Source organism: Camponotus vicinus, unplaced genomic scaffold (assembly GCF_025532165.1).
Source record: "Camponotus vicinus isolate PSW18456_S1 unplaced genomic scaffold, iyCamVici1.0 SCAF_1, whole genome shotgun sequence".
NCBI classification, from domain to species: domain Eukaryota; kingdom Metazoa; phylum Arthropoda; class Insecta; order Hymenoptera; family Formicidae; genus Camponotus; species Camponotus vicinus.
The window spans coordinates 34,095,014-34,118,207 of NW_028141945.1; the positions used below are offsets into that span (position 1 = coordinate 34,095,014).

At 29.5% G+C, this 23,194-nt stretch overlaps 4 protein-coding genes across 11 annotated transcripts in view; 3 read left to right on the forward strand and 1 right to left on the reverse strand.

Moving 5' to 3' along the window:
• Positions 1–638, reverse strand: part of Tbc1d22 (TBC1 domain family member 22) — a 3,672-nt gene extending 3,034 nt beyond the window's left edge. Inside the window, exon 1 of one of the 4 annotated variants that reach the window (XM_083084353.1) lies at positions 320–638. The gene's annotated coding sequence lies outside the window, so the exon portion shown is untranslated. Of the gene's footprint in view, positions 1–25 lie in introns of all 4 variants that reach the window. The other 3 variants (XM_083084347.1, XM_083084341.1, XM_083084336.1) reach the window with 3 other exon arrangements.
• Positions 240–10,170, forward strand: LOC145962870 (tetratricopeptide repeat protein 39B). Of its 5 annotated transcripts, none has more exons than XM_083084320.1 (11): positions 240–689; positions 6,349–6,401; positions 6,504–6,532; positions 6,633–6,813; positions 6,929–7,061; positions 7,558–7,690; positions 7,761–7,860; positions 7,945–8,010; positions 8,085–8,806; positions 9,009–9,242; positions 9,347–10,170. In XM_083084320.1, exons 2-11 carry the CDS (start codon positions 6,375–6,377, stop codon positions 9,549–9,551), a joined length of 1,830 nt encoding a protein of 609 aa, XP_082940446.1. In that variant the 5' UTR covers positions 240–689; positions 6,349–6,374; the 3' UTR covers positions 9,552–10,170. The 5 variants fall into 5 exon arrangements, with proteins under 5 accessions (XP_082940446.1, XP_082940403.1, XP_082940436.1 ...); XM_083084277.1 differs by lacking the exon at positions 240–689 and adding an exon at positions 3,574–3,767; XM_083084310.1 differs by lacking the exon at positions 240–689 and adding an exon at positions 3,773–3,846.
• A 2,793-nt stretch (positions 10,171–12,963) lies between these two features.
• Positions 12,964–15,735, forward strand: LOC145976220 (glucose dehydrogenase [FAD, quinone]-like). The gene is made up of 4 exons (XM_083107267.1): positions 12,964–13,384; positions 13,984–14,419; positions 14,654–15,056; positions 15,268–15,735. Exons 1-4 carry the CDS (start codon positions 12,980–12,982, stop codon positions 15,548–15,550), a joined length of 1,527 nt encoding a protein of 508 aa, XP_082963393.1. The 5' UTR covers positions 12,964–12,979; the 3' UTR covers positions 15,551–15,735.
• Positions 15,736–17,743: 2,008 nt separating this feature from the next.
• On the forward strand, positions 17,744–22,973 carry LOC145962901 (glucose dehydrogenase [FAD, quinone]-like). Its single transcript, XM_083084382.1, has 5 exons — positions 17,744–18,148; positions 20,774–21,209; positions 21,438–21,840; positions 22,052–22,328; positions 22,611–22,973. The coding sequence occupies exons 1-5, from the start codon at positions 17,744–17,746 to the stop codon at positions 22,971–22,973; spliced, it is 1,884 nt and encodes a 627-aa protein (XP_082940508.1).
• Positions 22,974–23,194: the final 221 nt, after the last annotated feature.

Consider the following 23,194-nt stretch of genomic DNA (forward strand, 5'->3'; position numbering starts at 1 on the left):
CTGCGGATTCTACAAAATAACAAACGTATAATCGTAACATATGATTTCCTCGGGAACTCGATGCACGACAATAATATCCTACAATTTCAACCCGACAAAGCTCTGACGTGCCATAGCGCTGTATTCCTATAATTAAATTACACAAACGCACTTTGCGGGCCGACAGAAATACACGTCTACGCAGTGGAAATCTGTCGTTGACTGTTTTTACAGCTGAGAAGGTTATGTTGCGTAAGTTGCGTCGGTCGATGGTGCGAGAGAAGCTGTGATCAAAAAGAGGACGAGAAGAGGATGCGGAGACGAGACACGCTTCGCCTACATCTTTCGCTGAACGACGGACGGCGAGATGATTGAATCTCGATCTCCCGCGAAAACGAGTCAAAGCGAGCCTAGTTTACGGTCTAATCGGGCCTCCGAATGTGTCAGTCCGAGTATCTTCTACCGCGGCCGCGACCTCACGACGATGACGTCGTCGTCGGAGTGGTTTTTTTTTTCGTCGTCACGATAGATCGCGATTTTGACGCATTCTCTCTCTCGCGCGCGTCTTTAGAGGACGCTCCGAAAACGCCCTTCGAAGTCACGATCGGTGACTCTGCTCGTCGCGTCGGCCAAGCGATTACATACGGCTTTGACGTATGATCATCTGACGCGAGCGCTGCTATCACGAGCGCTGCTACCTCTAGTCTCAGGTCTTCATTCTTTTGCATAATTGCAACACATCTCTTTTGTACTTTTTATGTAAGATTGAATAGGTATATATTTTAGAAAGCTGGAAAGAGAGAAGGAGGAAAGATAAAAGGAGCTATTGTGAAAAAGAAAAAATATGGAAGATGCAGTAAAAAGAGCCTGTGCATCGGTTCTTTTAGATCTTGCCTTTTGTTTCCTTCTGGCATTGTATTATGATTACGATTAAATATAGAAGTGATCTCAGTCTGATGAGATTCAAGATTTGTGTTTTCAATCAATTTGTGTTTTTTTCAATAATTAAGAGATATTTATATACATATGATGTAATATTTTGTATTTTGTAGTTTATTCAGTATTACGTTTCTCGTCAATATATTCTTATGCGGAAATTAAAATGCAGATTAAAACGCAGCACGTATATACGTGTCCAGCAATAATTATACTACTATATATATGTATATAAAATTATACGTGAGAATTCCATTTTTATTCAAGGCCAAGGTCAGAGTCGATTTTGAAATTCTCGATAAATATAGCGATTCGATAAAGAAACTTCTACTATAATTTGATAATATATTAATTAAATAAAATAACTATATAATAAAAGATCATTTATCTTAATTTTTAATTTGTTCAAGAGAGAGAAAATTTCATAAAAATTATATAAAAGTTCATATACTGTATGATCTGACAAATATTTAAAAAAATAAAAACAACCAAGCATTAAAGAAGCCAAACAATAATTATAACATTCGCATGTTAAAAATTGCGTTATCCAAACTGCAATTATAAATCTTTTGTAAATGTATGCATTGTACGTCTTTCAATAAATTTATGCATTTAAATTTAATTATGTAATACGAAACAGATTATGTACCATGTTACATAATTCAATCTCGTCCAGTCAAAATCATATGTTCTCTCAATATAAACCGATTGCAAATTTTAGTGAATTTTTTAACATTAATTATTGCATAAGCTTTATACATTATTCTTAGTAAAAACTTAATGTTTATTTATATAACATTTTATAGTCTCATTTATTAGATCAATATACTTCATAGGCGCTGGGATTTTTATTGGAATCCTGTTTTATCTTTTTGGCAGCAGAAAGAATTGTAATAAATAATCAATATGTCTTAAATTTTTTTATTTAGAATTATAAATCATTGTATAACATGAAACTTTATCATTACATAAAAGTATAGTAGGAAAGTCAAGATGCATTGTGACATTAGTCTTTTTATTTATATAAAGAATGTCTTTGAAGCTACGATTTTAATGTTAATAATAAATTCATTGCTAATTTAAAGTAAATATGTTTTAGCATATAATTATAATATTTAAATATTATATTTAAATATTATTTGAAATACTTTGAAGTACTTTGTGTTTTTCTGAGAATCATCGGTTATTATGAATTGTGTCATCTTAACATTGTTGGCTTAATGACGGAAAATTACTTTTCGAATGATTTCTTATTATTATCTTACAATTAGTCTTAGTTTTTTATACTTGAAATGATTATGTATACATATATCAATTCAATCTGTACGTAAGGTAATTTGCAAGATAATCTATTGAGGAAAAAATACTTGTTATTGATAAAAAGAAGATAAATAGTGGAAACATCCGTATCTTAATAAAACAATATGATTATAAATAAAAGATAGATCACATTTTGATCTATCATTATATTTTATGTCTCATATATTTGAGATATTTTGAAAAATTGAACATTTTATTTTTATTCGATTAGTTTGTGATTCTTTCTTTTTTCCCTGAAATGTTCATCGTTGAAAATTATTAACTTTGCGAAAAAATATGTTATACGATGAAATCTTTTTCAAGAAAATGCAAATTTTCTTTTTTTTTTTATATTAAACGTTATCGATATCACTTCTTCAGATATGATACTTTTATGAAAGAAGCTTTTATGAAAACTCTTTCTCTCTAGTTCTTTCTCTGTTCACTTTTAATATGCATGTATTTTGCAACGATTAATTTACATTGATTACAGATATTCTGCAGATTTGAAAAAAATTATATCGCTGACAATGAAAATATGCTAAATCAGAAGCTTATTAAAAACAAGTTTTTAATGCACGGTTTTAATTTCTATGTACGTTCGATGAAGGTCTTTTATATATTTAAAAAAATATTTTAGGCGAGAAAAAAATTGGAAAAAAATATTTTTCTAATTTCCCATATAACCCTAATCGAATCACAGAAAAAAATAAGTGTCAAATCAAAACTTATATACTTAAACTAATGCGTTCATTATTTCGTATTCATTGTTACGCAACAATTTATAATCTTCTTAGAAGAATTTAATAATTTTAAATTTCAATATTGTCTTATTTTAATATTGTAATTGTCATCTCAAGAATATTCAATTAACTAATTCTACTTTAAGAAAATTATAATCTTTGATTTAAAAATGTTACTTTCTATCTAACATTGTTTCTTTTCCATTTAAGAAAATTAAATCTGAAATCATAAGAATATATTTTTCTTGATTGAACTATATAAAATGGCTTCATTCAAGTAAGCAATTATTCAAGCAATTATCTTTTTCTTTAATTAACGCAATATAATCTCACTTCAAGATTTCCATGTTAAAATTAAATATATTTTCAAAACAAGAATGCCCTTTTTTCTGTGTTCTAATGACATTGTGAAATCTCCTTAATATTGTTACACGATCCTCCGTTCGCACATTGTGCTATTCACGAAAATGCGAACCACGTGTCATCGACGAGAGTCTGCTCCGGTTTCGCGGTCGGTCAGCGTGCTCGTCGCTGCTCGGCATTTTTCGGCGCTACTCGGTAATCGCCCGGCTTCACGCGGATAGTTAAGGGTGAGCATGGAATCGCGTCCGCCGTTTACGTCAGTTCACGCCGAGCTTCCTCGCGTGCGGGTTTCGGCGTAGATCGTCGAATCTTTTATGCGTCTTCGCGATATTTCCGATAGCCTCGTGTTCGATCGAGAACGCAGTGCGTATACATCGCGTGCCTTTGATGACATTTACCACGCAGGATCGCGGAACGAAAGGATTTACTACCAGTATACATTGCCTGGTACGTTCTACGACGACGATCGATCGTAGACGCGTCCACCTGCATCTAACGCGCGCGTCTCTCCCAGTGTTTTAACGAGGCACGCATTGCGCTATTTACAAATGAATTATTGATGAAAATTGATTTGCCGTGATTACGCGCGCTTCTATACGTACTTTCTCGTCGAGAAATAAAATCGCGTTATATGATTGTTGAATATTTAAAAAAAATATCGAAGAATATGCGAGAGATTGTTATTATTGTTATGTTAGCTATACAATGCTTAACCTGTGTTATATCTTGTGATACCGCAATCCTTTGATAAAAATTGATCAATGTATTGTCGCTAAATTTTTTATTAGCGATTTAATATTTGTTGCTCAAAAATAACATTGCCTGAAATAATATATTTTTTGCTATACATACCTATTTTATTTGAACCGTACATGGAAATAGTTGTTTCATTTATCGATTTTAAATATCTTCTTATTATGATACTTACATGATAAAACATAATTACGTGTCGACATTTTTTCCAAGGCTAATTGCAATAATAAAGTACTTTACACGAGAGAGAAGTAAAAATAGGATTAAAAGAATTGTAAAAATTTATTATGAAAAATTGCTTTCTAATCTTCTAAGAGATTAACATTCAAATTTTTAAAGTCTTCCTTATATTTTTGCTATATCCTTTATAAGAGAGTCTGTGTAATCGATCAAATTGTCATTTCTTGCCATGCATGTTGCATATAAAATTAAAAAAGACTTATTTTTAAACCTTTTCTATTAAATCTCGAATATATATTTTATATTTTAATTTATAATTATTTTAATACAAAAATGAAAATTATTGTTACATAAGTACATTTAAGAATCAGATTTTCCCCAAAATATATTATTAATTGCGCGATCTATTTTTCATCTCGTATAATACGCTTTAAGAAAGTGCATTTGTTGCAATCTTATCACATTAAAGGTTGAGGAAGTAATCGTCCTAATCGTATCGCAAAGTCTACTTTAGAAATCGCAGATAAAAGCCAGTTTGTTTTCACAAATACATTTGCAAATATAATCGGTGCAAACAACGGCACATCGCGCAGAATTGCGCGAAAATATTTCGCGAGCATGCGCGCGCTTTCTCCATTCCCCTCCGGCTGCGGATTTAGGAAATGTAGGTCTCTCCTAGTCTTTTATACTTTCTTCGTGGCAGTCTACTTTCCTCGTGCGGCACTGAAATCACTGCCCGTCGTGCTTTTCAATTTGTGTGTCACGGTCCGTCTCTCTTGCAGCTTATTGGCTTTTCGAGCGAAAAAAAATATTCCGATTTCGATAAGTTCAATTTAAAATTCACAATATTGTTTCCTGTGTGCGATAATATGATAATATTGTGAATTTTATATCACGACGATATTTCGTGGTCGTATATGTGTTTACTTACGAGACTTCCTGCCTGTAAACAAAATCGGGATTGTTCCGTAAATTGTACGCTTTTATGTGGAAAAGCTATCTATTAACAAAAAAAATTCACACACATATTTTTCGAATAGAGATAGAGAAAATATATAAAATGATTTATTACGGAATATTTTTGTTTATAAAAAGTTTATTTTACTGTTTTCGAAAAATTGCAATTTCAATAAGTTCAATTTAAAATTCACAATATTATTTCTTGTGTGCGATAATATGATAACATTGTGACTTTTATATCACGACGATATTTCGTGGTCGTATATGTGTTTATTTACGAGACTTTCTGCCTGTAAACAAACAGGCGAAATCGGGATTGTTCCATAAATTGTACGTTTTTATGTGGAAAAGCTATCTATTAACAACAAAAAAATCACACACATATTTTTCGAATAAAGATAGAATATATAAAATGATTTATTACGGAACATCTTTGTTTATAAAAAGTTTATTTTACTGTTTTCGAAAAATTGTGATTTCGATACGTACGGGTTTTATAAGAATAATTATTTAAAAGATAACTATATCTTCTCTTCCTCTGTTACATTTAGTCGTGTTTCGTTATGAATTTTTTTACTCCCTAGCATTGAAAGGCTTCTCAACTCGTCTAGCCATTAATGAATAAAATTGAAGAGAGACAGCAGAAAATAAGAAAGTTAAACTATTTATTCCATTATTCCACGTTCATGTTGGAATTAAAATAAAAGTTTGATTTCTTTGACTCTTTTAAAAGCTGATTACTGTGTTATTGTATACAGTTATTATTCACCAATTATCGGATATAACTTGTTTGTATCAGTCATTCAAATGTCAAAATAATCCATTACGTCAAAGTAATTAAAAAAAACGTTATATAAAAGCGCTACGTTCGCGGAAGTATCTTTGTAAAAAATTTGCTTATATTATTTGTAAACAAATTTAATATCTTTAAACATTTATTATCAATAAAATTGCGACATCTAAGCTCAAGTCCAGCCAATTGGAAATTTTATTTCTCAACTCAATCTTTAATACGTAATTTAATATATAGTGATTATATATATATATATATATATATATATATATATATATATATATATATTATATATAATATAAATTACTTTTTTAAATAAAATTATTTATATTGTTTTTACAGAGCCAGTTTCCTAACACAAATCGAAAATGTCAGACATTGAAGGTGATGATGAGGTAAGTTGAAATATATGTAATATATTTTAACATTTGCTCTTTACGTAATTGTTTTTATCTTTTTGTATCGTATTGATTATGTGTGTATTGTGTTTTTTTCAGTTTCAAGACGCTCAGGAATCATTACCACAGTGCGTATATATACACACATTTGCGTTTTATTATTTTATGTAAATGCATTTTTTTGTACTATAGAGATTTTTTATTACTTAAATGCATTTCTTGTTTCAGACTCACTTCTATGGATTTGGATACAGCGATAATGGAGGCAAAAAAGGCGATACATTGTTTTTTCAACAATGACTTCGATCAGGCAAAGAAAATTTTAGAGCCATGGGCGGACAGCAGCATGTATCACTCTCTGGGGACTAGCGTATTCGCATTTTTAGAAGCAATTCTTACGTTTGAACAAGTACTGATTATTCATTACGTTCCTTTCATTACATTTTGAGCATTTTTTTATTTGTCCGATTTAGAGAATCGCGGGAAATCTCTTTCTTTAATAATATATCGTGTGCAATACGTAGAGACACATCGAGAAGGCGTCAGAGATATTGAAGCAATGCATGAGCGTATGTTCCAAACACCGGAAACACACCACTATCACGCAGAATATTGGGAAAATAGTGAAGAAGATTAACTACGATGTTTATACGAATGGTAATGTATTTGTGTGTATATAATGCAGCATACGCAAATCTTTTGATTACTTTTTATCATGACTAATGAATATCAAGAATATAATAGACTAACTTTATTGATATAACCAATAGCAAAAAACAAACTCGTTTAAACAAAGATTTCAATAACAAGAATTTTATAGTACACTTTATAGCTGATAACATGCGATTAGTTAGCATTTTAATCATGAGAATAATTTGCATTTAAAATGTTAATATAATTGCTGCTACTATGAATTTTTTGTACCAATAGTCATATTGTTACATAATAATGATATTAAAATTGATTGCGTATTGTAAAAATTAATTAGAAATTTTTAATTATTAACTAGAAATTAATGAAGAATTAATATTAACTTTAAGAGATATGATTCTGTAAATTAATTCGGACATAATTATATCAAATGGCTTTTGTGTATCTAAAACATAATAGTGCATGAAAGGAATGTGTATTTGATCGAGAGTTAATTTTACAGAGGAAGTGCATGCGGAACTCTGTTATGCCGAGTCGCTTCTCCTAAAATCGATGCTCACGTTTGTAGAAGATGAGACACTGGTCAGCTTTGTCAAGGCGGGATTGAAAATTCGTACCTGTTTTCTGTCATACAAGTAAATAAGTTACACCGCACTTGACACTTGATTTCTTTGGTATTTTTTATGATTATTTCTTTATGTGCAGAGAATGTATGACGATCCTGAACAATCGCAAATGGGGAAATGATATTCACAAAGTGCATTTCGAAAGCGGCGTTCGTATGGGTATTGGTACATTTAATTTGGTACATATGTGTACAGTTTTATTTGTACTATAAGTAAATATTGCTGCAAATATACAGTTTTATATATATAAAATTCTATTTCAGATGATCTCGTTGTTACCGGCGCGAATTATTAAATTATTAGAATTTATCGGATTCTCCGGTGATAAGGTGATTAGAAACATTTATAAATGATATGTGGCGCGTAATATTTTATTTATTAACTCGATTGTCATTATTGACAGGTGTATGGTTTAGCAGAATTAAAAGCAGGCTATAATGAGAAGAGAGGTCTGCGACAAATTTTATGCGTTATGACTTTGTTGTCTTACAATTTGATCGTCACTTTTGTATTGAGTCACTCGGACGGCGATTTAGAATGGTGTGACCAAGTGTTGCAACAGGAACTAAGTCTTTATCCGAATGGCGTATGGTTTCTGTTCTTCAAAGGAAGATTAGAGCTCACGCGGGGCAATTTCGAAGAATGCATAGACTGGTATATCAAATCATGGAAAAGTCAAAATGTATGGTCGCAATTTCATCATCTTTGTTATTGGGAATTAATGTGGGCGCACTGCTCGATGCAACAATGGAATAAGGCGATCATGTATGCTACAATGTTGTCGAACGAGTCCAACTGGTCGCGCACTATTTATTTGTACCAAAAGGCTGCGATTTTGGTCATGCAGAAACCGCCGACCGGGAGCGAGGAGAAACAACTGATCGACAGTCTGATGATGCAGGTGCCAACCTACAAGCAGCGCATTGCCGGCAAATCACTGCCGATGGAGAAGTTTGTGATCAAAAGAACGGAGCGTTACTTCGCACAAAAGAAAAATCTAGTCTTGCCTATATTTGAACTTATGTACGTATGGAATCTGTTTAGGATAATTGGCAAACGGCAAGACTTGATATTGAATATATTCAAAAGGATAGAGGAGACGGAGAGAGAACTCAAAACAGCTTCGTGAGTTTTTTAAACAATTTTAATCTTTATTTTACATATTAATATATGAGCGTAAGTGGCTTGAAATAAAAAATGATAGAGATAAAAGCGATTATTTTAAATAAATTTGATCACTTTACGATCTTAAATAAAAATGCAAAAAAATATGATGAAAAGGTTTGTTAATTACATTTTTTTTACATATAACATTTTGTGTGCGCAGGAAAAATGAATTTCACGCGGACAACGAAGCGCTTCTATTGTTGTTGAAGGGCGCTTGTCTGCGACAAATGCAGCATCCTTTGCAGTCGGAAGAGTGTTTGCGACGTGTTTTACAATTGGAGAAATCTGTTAAGGAAGATACGTACTTATTTCCTTATGCTACTGTAGAATTAGCTTTATTGGCACAAGATCAAGGCGATACTCAATTGGCTATAGGTTTTTTGGAAGACGCTAAGTAAGTTTCTCCTATTATGTTATTGTATGATATAATTTTGTCAGTATGATTTCAATTTTTACGAGAAATTAAATGAATTAAAAATTGCATTTAAATTTTTCTAGGAAAAATTATACGGGCTATTTATTAGAGTCTAGATTACACTTCAGAATACATTCGGATTTAATGATGTTAACTGGCAAGAAAACTAACAATTACTCGATGAAGAAGCATCAAAACCATCAACGATTGCAAACGAATATTACTGCCAATAATAGTGTTATTATCGCGGGTCCAAGCGCTGACGATTCTATCGAGATTAAATTATAGGAGTGTTGTATAAAAAAAGAAAACATATACGCAACCGAAAATCTATTTATTTTTAAATAAAAATAATGTTCCTTTACGTACTTTCTTAGACGACATATATATTGTATATATTGTACGTATAAAAGGATTCCTTCGTGAAGATGGACCAATGATTTCCTAATATCAAAAGGCCTCTGCGTAACTAACATCTGGTTTCGTTATGTATTTATTCAATCTAGAAGTTTCCATACTTATTCGAGAATTGAATACATTATGTATTACGCCCGATATATGAATTATTTTCTTCCAAGGAAAATGATAAAGTAATATTTTGTAGTAATTATATATATAAAATATTAATAAATTATATCTTATATGAGGAAAATAAAAGGAATAAGGTATACTATATAACATTCTCACAGAATTTCAAGCGAGGATATATTTTGTAGCGTAATTAATATTATATAGAATATATTATATATAAATTATTTTCTTTAGAAGATTGATTAGAGTATAATCTGTGATCGTTCTATAGTATAATTGTATGGTGAAAGATATGATTATAATAAAATATTACGAGAAAATATAAACTGCAAACTAAAGATTATGTAAACAACTTAATAAAATGAATCAAGAATAATATTATCTTTTGAAATTTTTTTCAATTGCATGCCACGTATTTCTTGAAATAATAATTAAATCAAATTTGATATTAAAAAATTCATATTTATGATATATATATATATATATATATATATATCATAAATATGAATTTTTATATATATATATATTTTATATATATATATATATATATATATATATATATATACCTATATAAATAGATTAACTGCAAGTATTGACATTATAAATCTCTCTAAAAATTCTTAAATTTGTCGTCAAAATTAAAATTAGCATTTGGGGCATATTAATATAATTTAGATTTATAAAATACATACACTAAGACAATATAATTTAGATTTATATTAAAATACAATATATGAAACAAGAGACATATAGTGTAGATATTAAAATATATCATAAAAGTTCGAAAACAAATACATAATATTGGATATAATCTAAATAACAAATATATATTATAGGACATAATCTAAAAAAACATTAGGTTTGTGCAATTATTTGCCAATTCTATTATATTGTCAATAAAAGTTTCTATTTATCGGAATCAAAAGTTGAAAATATCACCATTTGATAGAGCGTACCCGATTTACTTAAAAATTGTTCGCGATTTTTGACAAAAGCCATTTATTTTCATTTTAAAAGGAGTGTACGGGTGGTCTGGGACACCCTGTATATATTTATTTATATTCTTTATAATATATTCCTCATATGCATTTTAATATATACATTGGATATGTAACGTATGTAATCTATTCATGCAAAATCATGAAAAATATATTTTAAAATTTTTATCGAGAATCTTTAATTTAATGCATTAATAATAATTTTGATGTTCCAGACAAAATAAATTCTTTACAAAATCTACTAGTTTTAAATTTCAATAATTTTTAGCTAACATTATATGTTTTTAATCTCTGGGGTATTTAATGTAATACAACTAATATTCGCTATATATATATTCTACTGTGGAAGATTCCAAAGCAGGGATCGTTTGGATTAATTTATTTATTGATTTTTTAATATTTTTTAATTTTTTATTTTTTGCATCTACATTGCATCTGCTGTTTGGGCTCCATTATTAATCTTTTATTTATTACTTTCTTGAATATATATATATAAATGTATATATTATTTTAAATGTCTCTCTCTCTCTCTCTCTCTCTCTCTCTCTCTCTCTCTCTCTCTTTCTTTACGTATATAAGTGTGCGTCAAAATTAATCATAATATTATGATCAATAAATGAAGTAATTTAAACGAACGTGCTTTGTGAGTTGCTATATGCATGCTCGTTTATGTTTTATTTCTTTGTCATAATGTTATAATTAATTTTTATATATACAAGTATTCAATATTTGAGTTTATTAATTGTATTGCCACATAAGCGGATATCTCTTTATAAATGTGCATGTGAAATGTAAAACAAGCCAGTTTTAATTTTTTTCCAGATATATCGATTAACACATCCGTTGATAACAACAGTTTTCTGAAGCTGTAGAGTCTTGTAGTAGCAGTCGGGGAAATATTGTTGTATTTGATAAAATTTAAGAATAAATATGCGAATGCGTGCATTAATATACAATGTAAAAATAGAATTCTGACGAATTTCGCGATAATCTAGAAAACGTTTTTAATTATTCTTTTAATTATTCTTTTAGTAAAAAATAAAACAAATAGTTCCAATGAGTGATGACTTTAGTAAAATAATAAATTGATTAGTAAACATCAAAAATATATTCTCATACATATGTATGCTTAAATTCATTATAAGACATTTCTCTCCTTCTTAACAAGTTAGATTTTGACACATGTTATTAAAGTTATATTCTAAGTAATGTACGAAAGACTAGCTACCACTAAAGCTACCACTCTTGTTTATTAAAAAGTTTTTAACAAGTAAAAATTCAACTTGTTTAATAAACTACCTGAGAATTCTTTAATAAAAATTCAACTGCTTGAGTATTTTACAGTAAAAATAAAAATTGATATAAAAACGAGATTTATAATTGTATTTACAATTTACGGAAAATAATGAAAATATTTAATTAATATTTATTTCATTTTATTATATAAGAACTCGAAAATTGTATATGCGCAGATTAAAGATTAATGCGAAGCAATATTTTTATACAATATACACATGGAAGTATCAAAATTACTTTGTCATTCTATATATATTATAGAATATACATATTATATACGTTTTAACGTACATTATAATAAAGTCATAATTGACATTTTATTTATTTTGACTTATGTATAATATATACATCAAAACATACATAATATGTACGTATAGAATACAGGGTAATTAACAGGGGACACTTTTAATGATAAGTAGTCTTTAACACTTTCATGTATATTGTAGAAAGAAAGACATTGTTTTGCATCTTAATAAAATATCATTTACAATAGTCAATTATAATAGTTAAAATTATAATAGATAAATTATAATAGATAAATTATAATAGATAAAATTATAATAGATATAATTATAAAGATTATTATAATAGATAAATTATAATAGATAAAATTGTAATAGATAAAATTATAATAAATAAAATTATAATAGATAAAATATCAATAATAATAGATAATAGATAAAATGTCATTATAAAAGTCATAATTAACATTTTATTTATATTTTATAAATATAATAAATAGTCTTGTACTTATCGTAGCGCTCTATTATAACATATGTTACGACATATATCTAAGTATATCTAGTATATAGATATAAAAAATTATTCATATATGGACAAAAATATAGTAATTATTGTTAAATTAGGATTGAGCTGTTGTCGAAATTCAACATGATGCTTGGCTTGACTGCGACAATACGTATGGTAGACAAACCTCTGTCTACAGAAATATTTCTTGTAATACTGTGGTTACTCATTATTACCAAGCGTCCGGATATAGTAGACAAGGAGAATCGTGTGCAATCGATACCGACGCAACAACTGTTAGCTAAATACGATTATGTGATAATTGGCGGAGGATCTGCCGGTGCTGTGCTAGCTAATCGATTGTCGGAGGATAAGGATCGTACCGTACTTTTACTCGAAGCCGGAGATGACGAGGAAGTCTTATCCGATGTGCCAAATAATTTTGGAATTTTCTTTAACACAGCTTCCGATTGGAATTTTAAAACAGAATCGTCGTCTAATTATTGCTTGGCCATGAATAACCATCAGTGCAATTGGCCACTTGGGAAGGTATTTTAAATAACAGCATGTGACAGATAATTGAGAACCAATACTCTTTGATCTAAATTCATGTCTCGTATATTAATTTCGCTAAATTTCGTTAAAAAAACTTTTCCGTTTTTCTCTGGATCTTTATTTTATTTATACGCTTACCTATTTTTATTTCGTCTGTACACGCACTTTATTATCGTAACAATTTTTTTAACTCTATTATGATCTATACTCTATTTCGTACTGTATAAAGAATACTATATACTATATATATGCGTGTATATATATATATATATATATCGATATTTATCTAAAAAAATTAAATTGTTAGATTAAATTAATAGATATCGCTTGTTAGTAATAAAATGTTTTTTAAATTCTTAAATTAACCAAAATAGTTTTTATGATATATTAGAAGTATATAATAAAAAATAAATATATGTAAATGTATTTTTCTACCGCATATATTAAATCATTGAGTTAAATTTTCCTAAAGAGATTAATATAATAAAAGCAGAGATTGGTTCTTTTTAGTCAACTGTAGTCTTAGTGAGTGATATATAATAAAGTATAATAGTATAAAAAGTTCCGATTGATTATAATGACCCATTCTTCAGGTACTAGGTGGTAGCAGCATTATAAATGGAATGCTTTATATACGTGGTAACAAAAGGGACTACGATTCTTGGGCAGCTCTTGGTAATGTGGGATGGGATTATAAGAGTGTCTTGCCGTATTTTAAAAAATCCGAAGATGCTAGAGCCGAGGAACTCGCCGAATCACCTTATCATCAGAAGGATGGATACCTGACGATAGAGCATTTCAGATACAAATCGCCAATCGACGATTATATTATTCACTCCGGCGAAGAACTGGGATACAAAGTGCACGATGTAAACGGCGAAAATCAGACTGGTTTCACATATGCTTATGGTACTTTAAGAGATGGATTACGGTGCAGCACTGCCAAAGCTTTCCTGCGACCTGTTTCGAAGAGAAAGAATCTGCACATCAGCTTAAAATCCTTCGTGGAAAAAATATTAGTGGAAGAAGGTTCGAATAATCATATTATTTCTTAATATTTCTTTCTATCTGTCTCTGTTATTAATAAGTTACTGATAGTTATGCGAAAAACGCATTATATATTCAACTGTGATTATCTGTACGGAAAAGAGAAATATTCATTTCTGATAACATATTTAGGATTATTAAGCGGTTATAATAAATCAAATACGTGATAGTTTACAATATATCGTATATAAAGTTTAACAACCGATCGATTTGTAGATGGCACGTCAAAGATAGCGTACGGAGTGCTATTTCGTAAGGGTTGGAAACGTTTCGTAATCAAGGCGAAACGGGAAGTAATTCTTTCTGCTGGTGCGATACACTCGCCGAAACTATTGATGCTTTCGGGAATTGGACCAAAAGATCATCTGGAAGAGATGAATATACCTGTGGTGCATCATGCACCGGGTGTAGGACAGAATCTTCAAGATCACGTGGGCATGGCGGGAATAACTTACATTGTCGATCCTCCCTGCGAAATGACTCCTTATGAGTGGAACAGATTCACCAGAAATCTTCTTAGAATCGGTATTTTGAAAAGTATTCAAGAATTCATACATAATAATACTGGCCCACTCTATTCGCATATACTAAGCGCAGGAATGACGTTTATCAAAACCAAGTAAGCGATATAATTTAATTATTCGTATAATTTAATTTTATCAATCATTTCATTTTTTTAATCATTTAATTTTATGAATTATTTCATTAATCAATAATTGTTATAGTGACAAAATTTATTTTAATATAATTAGAGAAAATTTTTGTGTGTATGTATGTATGTAATGTATTTTTATAATCATAATTAATTTATTCAATTATATACTATGCAGATATGCAGACAAAATGATCGATTATCCAGATATACAACTGTATTTTTCGGGCGCTTCCGACTACGGACCTCTCGTAGCAAATATGAACGTGGTTAACTCAAAGACTGCCACTACTTTGTACAAAAATATCACACAAAATGTTCAAGCTTTCGGAATTTTCCCATGTATTCTGAGACCACGCAGCAGAGGCTTTATCAAGTTAAAATCGAGCGATCCGAAAGAAACTCCTACCATAGTTCCTAATTACTTCAAGGATCTTCATGATTTTCAAGTTTTAGTATGATATATTCACTTATATACATTCACTACTTACATATTTATTGATATAAGAACCATTCATAATTGTTTGCTAGTTTCATTAGATAAGTAGAAGATAAGAAAAAATGTTCTCTGCTTTCATTTAATATCGCAAGAAAATTAGAAATATAATAGAATAACAACATTAATTAAAAATTTCAATTTTGTTATGTAAAAAAATTTCCATATACTTATTTATTTATTTTAGAATGTTTGACTTTGTTATTTTCAAGAATTATCTAAATATGGTATTTATTGAGTCCAAACCCCCTCTGATGTGTGTGCTTCTGCGTATGTGTTGTGTTTAATGTATTAAGTGCTCAAACTGACTACTTTTAAATCATCATAAGTCCGCGAAAAAAAATCGTAGCGAACTTTTCCAAAATCCGTTGTATTCGTCTTGAAAAACTCTTTCAAATGAGCCGTCACTCGACCCCCCGTGCCATTACAAAAATTCGCCCCCCCGTCGCCCCCTGCCCCCCATTGGGGGCTGGATGAGGAGTTTTGTCGTTAAACGATCGATATTATAGTCCCATTGAACTCATATAAATTTTAGCCCTTTATCTTGAACCGTTCAAAAGTTATTTAACTGTTCCGGAACTTTTTCCCATCACTGTATATATATATTGCCAGAAAGAGACAGATGAAGTGACAGATAGAGAGTGACAGATAAAAACTATAGATTTTATAATACATTAAATCCAAGTGTTAATGTTGCCAATATCAAATTATTCGCATTATTAAATATTTGAATAAATCGGGTTTATTTATTTGATACTGATAGCATCATTAATTTGTATGAATTGTATTACAATTATATTTTATATGTATATATAATTATACATATTATGTAAAAATTATTATATTGTATTATAATTATATTACCTTAGAATTATAGTTATAATTGGGATATAATAGTGAAATGTATTATTTTGTTAATTACGCGAAAAATTACCAAAAGAACACGTATCGTGACAAAATAATGGAAACTCAAATTAATGTATTTATAAAATAAATATTTTAAACATATATATTTGAAAAATATTCATAAGTTTAACCACTTATGTTTCATACCAAAGAGTCATTATATAGGGAATTTGGAAAATTTTATATATTTCAATCTTTATATATATATATATTATACAATTGGAAAAGCACAATAACAATCAAATCGTATTGTCCAAGTAATCAGCATAACAAAAAGCTCTGTGATATATTTAATTATTAAATGAAATCGCAGAATATATTAAATTACAAATGTACCTTAATTTAATTCAATTATTAATTATACGATTAATTAAATAATTTAATTAATCATTTAATTAATGATTTAATTAAATTAAAATACTTTTACAATTTAAGATTCCGCGTATATTTATTAGTAAAATATTTCGGCAACGAAAATGATCACAATATCACGTACACAAAATATTTCGGAAATGAATTATCAATAACATCATGTTCGACCTTGACGACAGAAATAATTATTGTTTAAATGTTATAGCCTCATTGTCATTCGTATGGAGACACTCGAGGAGTAAAATAGTGATCTGATACGCTTCATATATTATTGAATTTTTATTTTAAAGACGATTGCAAGTTTTTGGGTGAGTGAAGGCAAGAATTTTTTAGTAAAAGTAAGAACTGACATAAAAGCAACATTTATAAGTTAGGGAAAATAATGAAAATATTTAATTAATATTTATTTAATTTTATGATATATAACTTGCAAATTATATATACGCGCAGGTTAAAACAATAATAATATAAAAAATATTTTTACTTTTACAATATACATGAAAATTGTTTTGTCATTAAGCATCCCCTATTAATTACTTTATATTTTATACATACGTATTATATACGTTTTGACATATATTATAATGAAGTCGTAAATGAGCTTTTATTTATTCTGACTTATTTATAATATACCCAAAATGTTAATTATTCGTTAAACGTGAATTCATATATGAACAATTTTATGTACTTATATGATATAATGTTATAACAAAAGCTTATAAATGTACAAAACTATTCTTATATTATATTTATAATAGATAAAATATTAATTATGAAAGTCATATATATGAACAAATATACTTTTATATTACATTAAAAATTATTGTTAGTAATAATTATTGTTATAAAATATAGGATTGACCTATAATTGAAATTCAGCATGATGCTTGGTGTGATTGCGACAATACATATGGTCGCCAAATCTCTGTCTACAGAAATATTTCTTGTAATACTGGGGTTACTTATTATTATCAAGCGCCCGGATATAGTAGACAAGAAGAATCGTGTGCAATCGATACCGACGCAACAACTGTTAGCTGAATACGATTATGTGATAATTGGCGGAGGATCTGCCGGTTCTGTGCTAGCTAACCGATTGTCGGAGGATAAGGATCGCACCGTACTCCTACTCGAAGCCGGAGATAACGAGGAAATTCTGTCGGACGTGCCAAATAATATGGGAATTTTGCATCATTCATCTTTTGATTGGGATTTTAAAACAGAACCGTCGTCTAATTATTGCTTGTCCATGAATAATCATCAGTGCTATTGGCCACGTGGGAAGGTAAAAAATCTTTTCTATTTTTTTTGGATCTTTATTTTATCTATACACTCTTAATTCTTTTTCGTAATAATTTTTTTAACTTATCATATATTCTTTACTCTGTATTACATATTATATATAAAATATCTGTACACACACACATACAGACATATACAGGGTGTCCCATTTTAACTTGGACAGTAAAATATCTTAAAAACTAAGACCAGCAAACAAAAATGTTTCAGACAAAAGTTGTATGGTTTCGAGGGGGCCATAAGATGGTACCATTGGTTTGACCTTGAAGAGTCATTTGAAGGTCACGTGAAGGTCACTTCAATTTTTTTAAACGGAACATCCTATATATTTTTGCACATTCTTGTAGCTTATCTCGAGAGCTTTCCAAAACACTATAATTAAGTACCTTTTCGTTAAGTACTTTTTGAGTTATGAGGCTTGAAATAATTTCTTAATTTTACATAAACCATAAAATATCTTGTAAAATATTCATTTTTCGATTATCTTACCTTAATACTTTTATGTACAAAATAATGAGAGGAAGCAATTGGTGTAAAGAAAACACATAGTTGTTTTTAAGAAATAATATGGAATTGTTAATTGCAAATTACATATTTTTTCTTCAAAACAACTATGTGTTTTCTTTACACCAATTGATTCCTCTCATTATTTTGTACGTAAAAGTATTAAGGTAAGATAATCGAAAAATGAATATTTTACAAGATATTTTACGGTTTATGTAAAATTAAGAATTATTTCAAGCCTCATAACTCAAAAAATACTTAACGAAAAGGTACTTAATTATAGTGTTTTGGAAAGCTCTCGAGATAAGCTACAAGAATATGCAATGACAAATAGTAGGTTCCATTTAAGAAATTGAAGGTGACTTTCATGTGACCTTCAAATAACTCTTCAAGGTCAAACCAATGGTACCATCTTATGGCTCCCTCGAAACCATACAACTTTTGTCTGAAACATTTTTGTTTGCTGGGCTTAGTTTTTGAGATATTTTACTGTCCAAGTTAAAATGGGACATCCTGTATATATACAATATATATACAGGGTGTAACTGAAAAAGCGCCCACGGAGCAAACAGCGTTATTCCTAATTAAAAATCAAGTCGAAAAGTCCTGAACCATTTTTTTCTATAATGCTTAATAAAGCGGTAATTATTGAATAAAGTTGCGCCAATAAGCATCGACCTTTAGCTTCCTTGTCGAAATTTTCTTTAAGGAAATACTTTTAACGGAAGAAATATGATTTTTAATGCAAAATAAAGTTTTTTGCATTATTACGACGCATAAGAATATTGCACAATAGCAGCATGACATAGCGCCGTAGCGGCGGAGCGCTTACGCACACTACCAGGCGCGCGGCTCACTGACGTGCGCCCGTCTAAAGCACTTATTGGCGGAACTTTACTCAATAATTACCGCTTTATTAAGCATTATAGAAAAAAATGATTCAGAACTTTTCGACTCGATTTTTAATCAGGTATAACGCTATTTGCTCCGTGGGCGCTTTTTCAGTTACACCCTGTATACATATATACAGGGTGTCCCAGACCACCTAACCTCTTTTAAAATAAAAATAAATGGCTTTTGTCAAAAATTGCGAACAATTTTTAAGTAAATCGGGTACGCTCTATCAAATGGTGATATTTTCAACTTTTGATTCCGACCGGAAATACGCCATCCGGATCGGAAGTTGAATTTTTTTAGGGGAACATAATACTTTTTATTACAGATTCGAATTGTACGTAAAAAAATAAGAAACTTTTGTATCAAACGTTTTTTCTGAAAGTGCCTCTGTCAATCTTAAAATTGACCTTGAAAGAAACTGTGATGAACTTTCAATAATTAATATTTCTATTATTATTACAAAAATTGTTACATGGAATGGGATTTCTTTATTTAATTTACTGCGCTCTACCTCCTCACAAGTGCGTGAGCTCATGCTCAGGAACACCCTGTATATATATATATATATATATATATATATATATATATATATATATATATATGTATATATATATATAAAATTTTAATTATATTTTCATTTTTTATTATATATTTGAAATATATTATAAAAATTATTTTAGAATATTAATTAAAGAATATTTAAAAACATCTTGTTACTAATAAATAATATCTATTAATTTAATCTAATAATTTAATCTGTTTAAAACAGATTAAATTATTAGATTAAATTAATAGATATTATTTATTATTAACAAGATGTTTTTAAATATTCTTTAATTAATATTCTAAAATAATCTTTATAATATACTTCAAATATATAATAGAAAATGAATATATATATATATATATATATATATATATATATATATTCATTTTTTATTATATATTTGAAATATATCCTAAAGATTATTTTAGAATATTAATTAAAGAATATTTAAAAACATCTTATATATATATATATATATATATATATATATATATATATAAAGTTATATACATATATATACATAAAGTTATTGAGTTGAATTTTCTGAAAGAGGCTAATAGAATAAAACAGAGATCAATTCTTGTTAATCAATTATAGTCTTATAGTGAGCGATATGATAAAATATAATAATATAAAAGTCGATTATAATAATCCATTTTTCAGATACTAGGTGGTAGCAGCATTATAAATGGAATGCTTTATATACGTGGTAACAAAAGGGACTACGATTCTTGGGCAGCTCTTGGTAATGTGGGATGGGATTATAAGAGTGTCTTGCCGTATTTTAAAAAATCCGAAGATGCTAGAGCCGAGGAACTCGCCGAATCACCTTATCATCAGAGGGGTGGATATCTGACGATAGAGCGTTTCAGATACAAATCGCCAATCGATGATTATATTATTCACTCCGGCGAAGAGCTAGGATACAAAGTGCACGATGTAAACGGCGAAAATCAGACTGGTTTCACATATGCTTATGGTACTTTAAGAGATGGATTACGGTGCAGCACTGCCAAAGCTTTCCTGCGACCTGCTTCGAAGAGAAAAAATCTGCTCGTCAGCTTACAATCTTTCGTAGAAAACATATTGGTGAAAAAAAGTTCGAATCATTCATATTACTTTTTAATTTTTCTTTCTATGTGTCTCTGTTATTGATAAGTTATCGATATGCAGAAAATGCATTATATATTCAACTGTGATTATCTGTACTGAAAAGAGAAATATTCATTTCTGATAACATATTTAGGATTATTAAACGGTTATAATAAATCAAATACGTGATAGTTTCAATATCGTATATAAAGATTAACAACCGATCGATTTGTAGATGGCACGTCAAAGATAGCGTACGGAGTGCTATTTCGTAAGGGTTGGAAACGTTTCGTAATCAAGGCGAAACGGGAAGTAATTCTTTCTGCTGGTGCGATACAGTCGCCAAAACTATTGATGCTTTCGGGAATTGGACCAAAAGATCATCTGGAAGAGATGAATATACCTGTGGTGCATCATGCACCGGGTGTAGGACAGAATCTTCAAGATCACGTGGGCATGGCGGGAATAACTTATATTGTCGATCCTCCCTGCGAAATGACTCCTTATGAGCGGAACAGATTCACCAGAAATCTTTCTAGGATCGGTAATTTGAAAAGTATTCAAGAATTCATACAGAATAATTCTGGCCCACTCTATTCGCATATACTAAGCGCAGGAATGGCGTTTATCAAAACCAAGTAAGCGATATAATTTAATTATTCGTATAATTTAATTTTATCAATCATTTCATTTTTTTAATCATTTAATTTTATGAATTATTTCATTAATCAATAATTGTTATAGTGACAAAATTTATTTTAATATAATTAGAGAGAATTTTTGTGTGTATGTATGTATGTAATGTGTTTTTATAATCATAATTAATTTATTCAATTATATACTATGCAGATATGCAGACAAAATGATCGATTATCCAGATATACAACTGTATTTTTCGGGCGCTTCCGACTACGGACCTCTCGTAGCAAATATGAACGTGGTTAACTCAAAGACTGCCACTACTTTGTACAAAAATATCACACAAAATGTTCAAGCTTTCGGAATTTTCCCATGTATTCTGAGACCACGCAGCAGAGGCTTTATCAAGTTAAAATCGAGCGATCCGAAAGAAGCTCCTATCATAGTTCCTAATTACTTCAAGGATCTTCATGATCTTCAAGTTTTAGTATGATATATTCACTTATATACATTCACTACTTACATATTTATTGATATAAGAACCATTCATAATTGTTTGCTAGTTTCATTAGATAAGTAGAAGATAAGAAAAAATGTTCTTTGCTCTCTTTTGTTAAAAAATTAATTTTGTAAAAAAATTTCCATATATTTATTTATTTATTTTAGAATGTTTGACTTTGTTATTTTCAAGAATTATCTAAATATTAAAGAAATACATTGAAAGGTGAAATTTGTTATAAGAATTTAATAAGTTATAATGATTTTTTAGGTGGAGAGCATGAGATTCTTGCAGAAAATGGTTCGTACTGATCTCATGCGAAAATTAAATGCACGGCTTAATCCCAACACGATATCAGAATGTTCGCATTTTGACATTTCATCGGACGAATATTGGGCTTGCTACGCGCGTCATTTCACATCGACGATTTTTCATCCAGTTTCCACCTGTAAGATGGGTCCCATCAATGACAGCCATGCTGTCGTCGACGATAGATTAAGAGTCCACGGAGTTGCGAATTTGCGTGTAATTGATGCGTCGATCATGCCGCACATAATTTCGGGAAATACGAACGCGCCGACAATCATGATAGCAGAGAAAGGTGCTGATATGATAAAGGAAGATTGGTTATGAATATTTAGTTAATGCTAAAAATCAAATTATATCATATATGTCATGTATATGTACATCTTTGGTATTCTTGTTGCTTTCGAATACGATTTTTAGTATTAACTAAATGATTGCAACCAAAAGTGATTATGAATATTTAGTTAACACAGAAAATCATGTTTGGTGGAAAACAGATATATACGTATACATATACATTATTATATATGATTATATATATTATATAT

What these genes read in the sequence shown, in the direction of transcription:
- LOC145962870 (XM_083084320.1), top strand. Translation starts at nt 6,375, where the DNA reads ATGTCAGACATTGAAGGTGATGATGAG. An exon ending in CTACGATGTTTATACGAATG is followed by an intron (nt 7,062 to 7,557) that starts GTAATGTATTTG and finishes TTAATTTTACAG; the next exon opens with AGGAAGTGCATGCGGAACTC. An exon ending in GGTTTTTTGGAAGACGCTAA is followed by an intron (nt 9,243 to 9,346) that starts GTAAGTTTCTCC and finishes AAATTTTTCTAG; the next exon opens with GAAAAATTATACGGGCTATT.
- LOC145976220 (XM_083107267.1), top strand. Translation starts at nt 12,980, where the DNA reads ATGATGCTTGGCTTGACTGCGACAATACGTATGGTAGACAAACCTCTG. An exon ending in AAAAATATTAGTGGAAGAAG is followed by an intron (nt 14,420 to 14,653) that starts GTTCGAATAATC and finishes ATCGATTTGTAG; the next exon opens with ATGGCACGTCAAAGATAGCG. An exon ending in ATGACGTTTATCAAAACCAA is followed by an intron (nt 15,057 to 15,267) that starts GTAAGCGATATA and finishes TATACTATGCAG; the next exon opens with ATATGCAGACAAAATGATCG.
- LOC145962901 (XM_083084382.1), top strand. Translation starts at nt 17,744, where the DNA reads ATGATGCTTGGTGTGATTGCGACAATACATATGGTCGCCAAATCTCTG. An exon ending in ATGGCGTTTATCAAAACCAA is followed by an intron (nt 21,841 to 22,051) that starts GTAAGCGATATA and finishes TATACTATGCAG; the next exon opens with ATATGCAGACAAAATGATCG. An exon ending in TTCATGATCTTCAAGTTTTA is followed by an intron (nt 22,329 to 22,610) that starts GTATGATATATT and finishes ATGATTTTTTAG; the next exon opens with GTGGAGAGCATGAGATTCTT.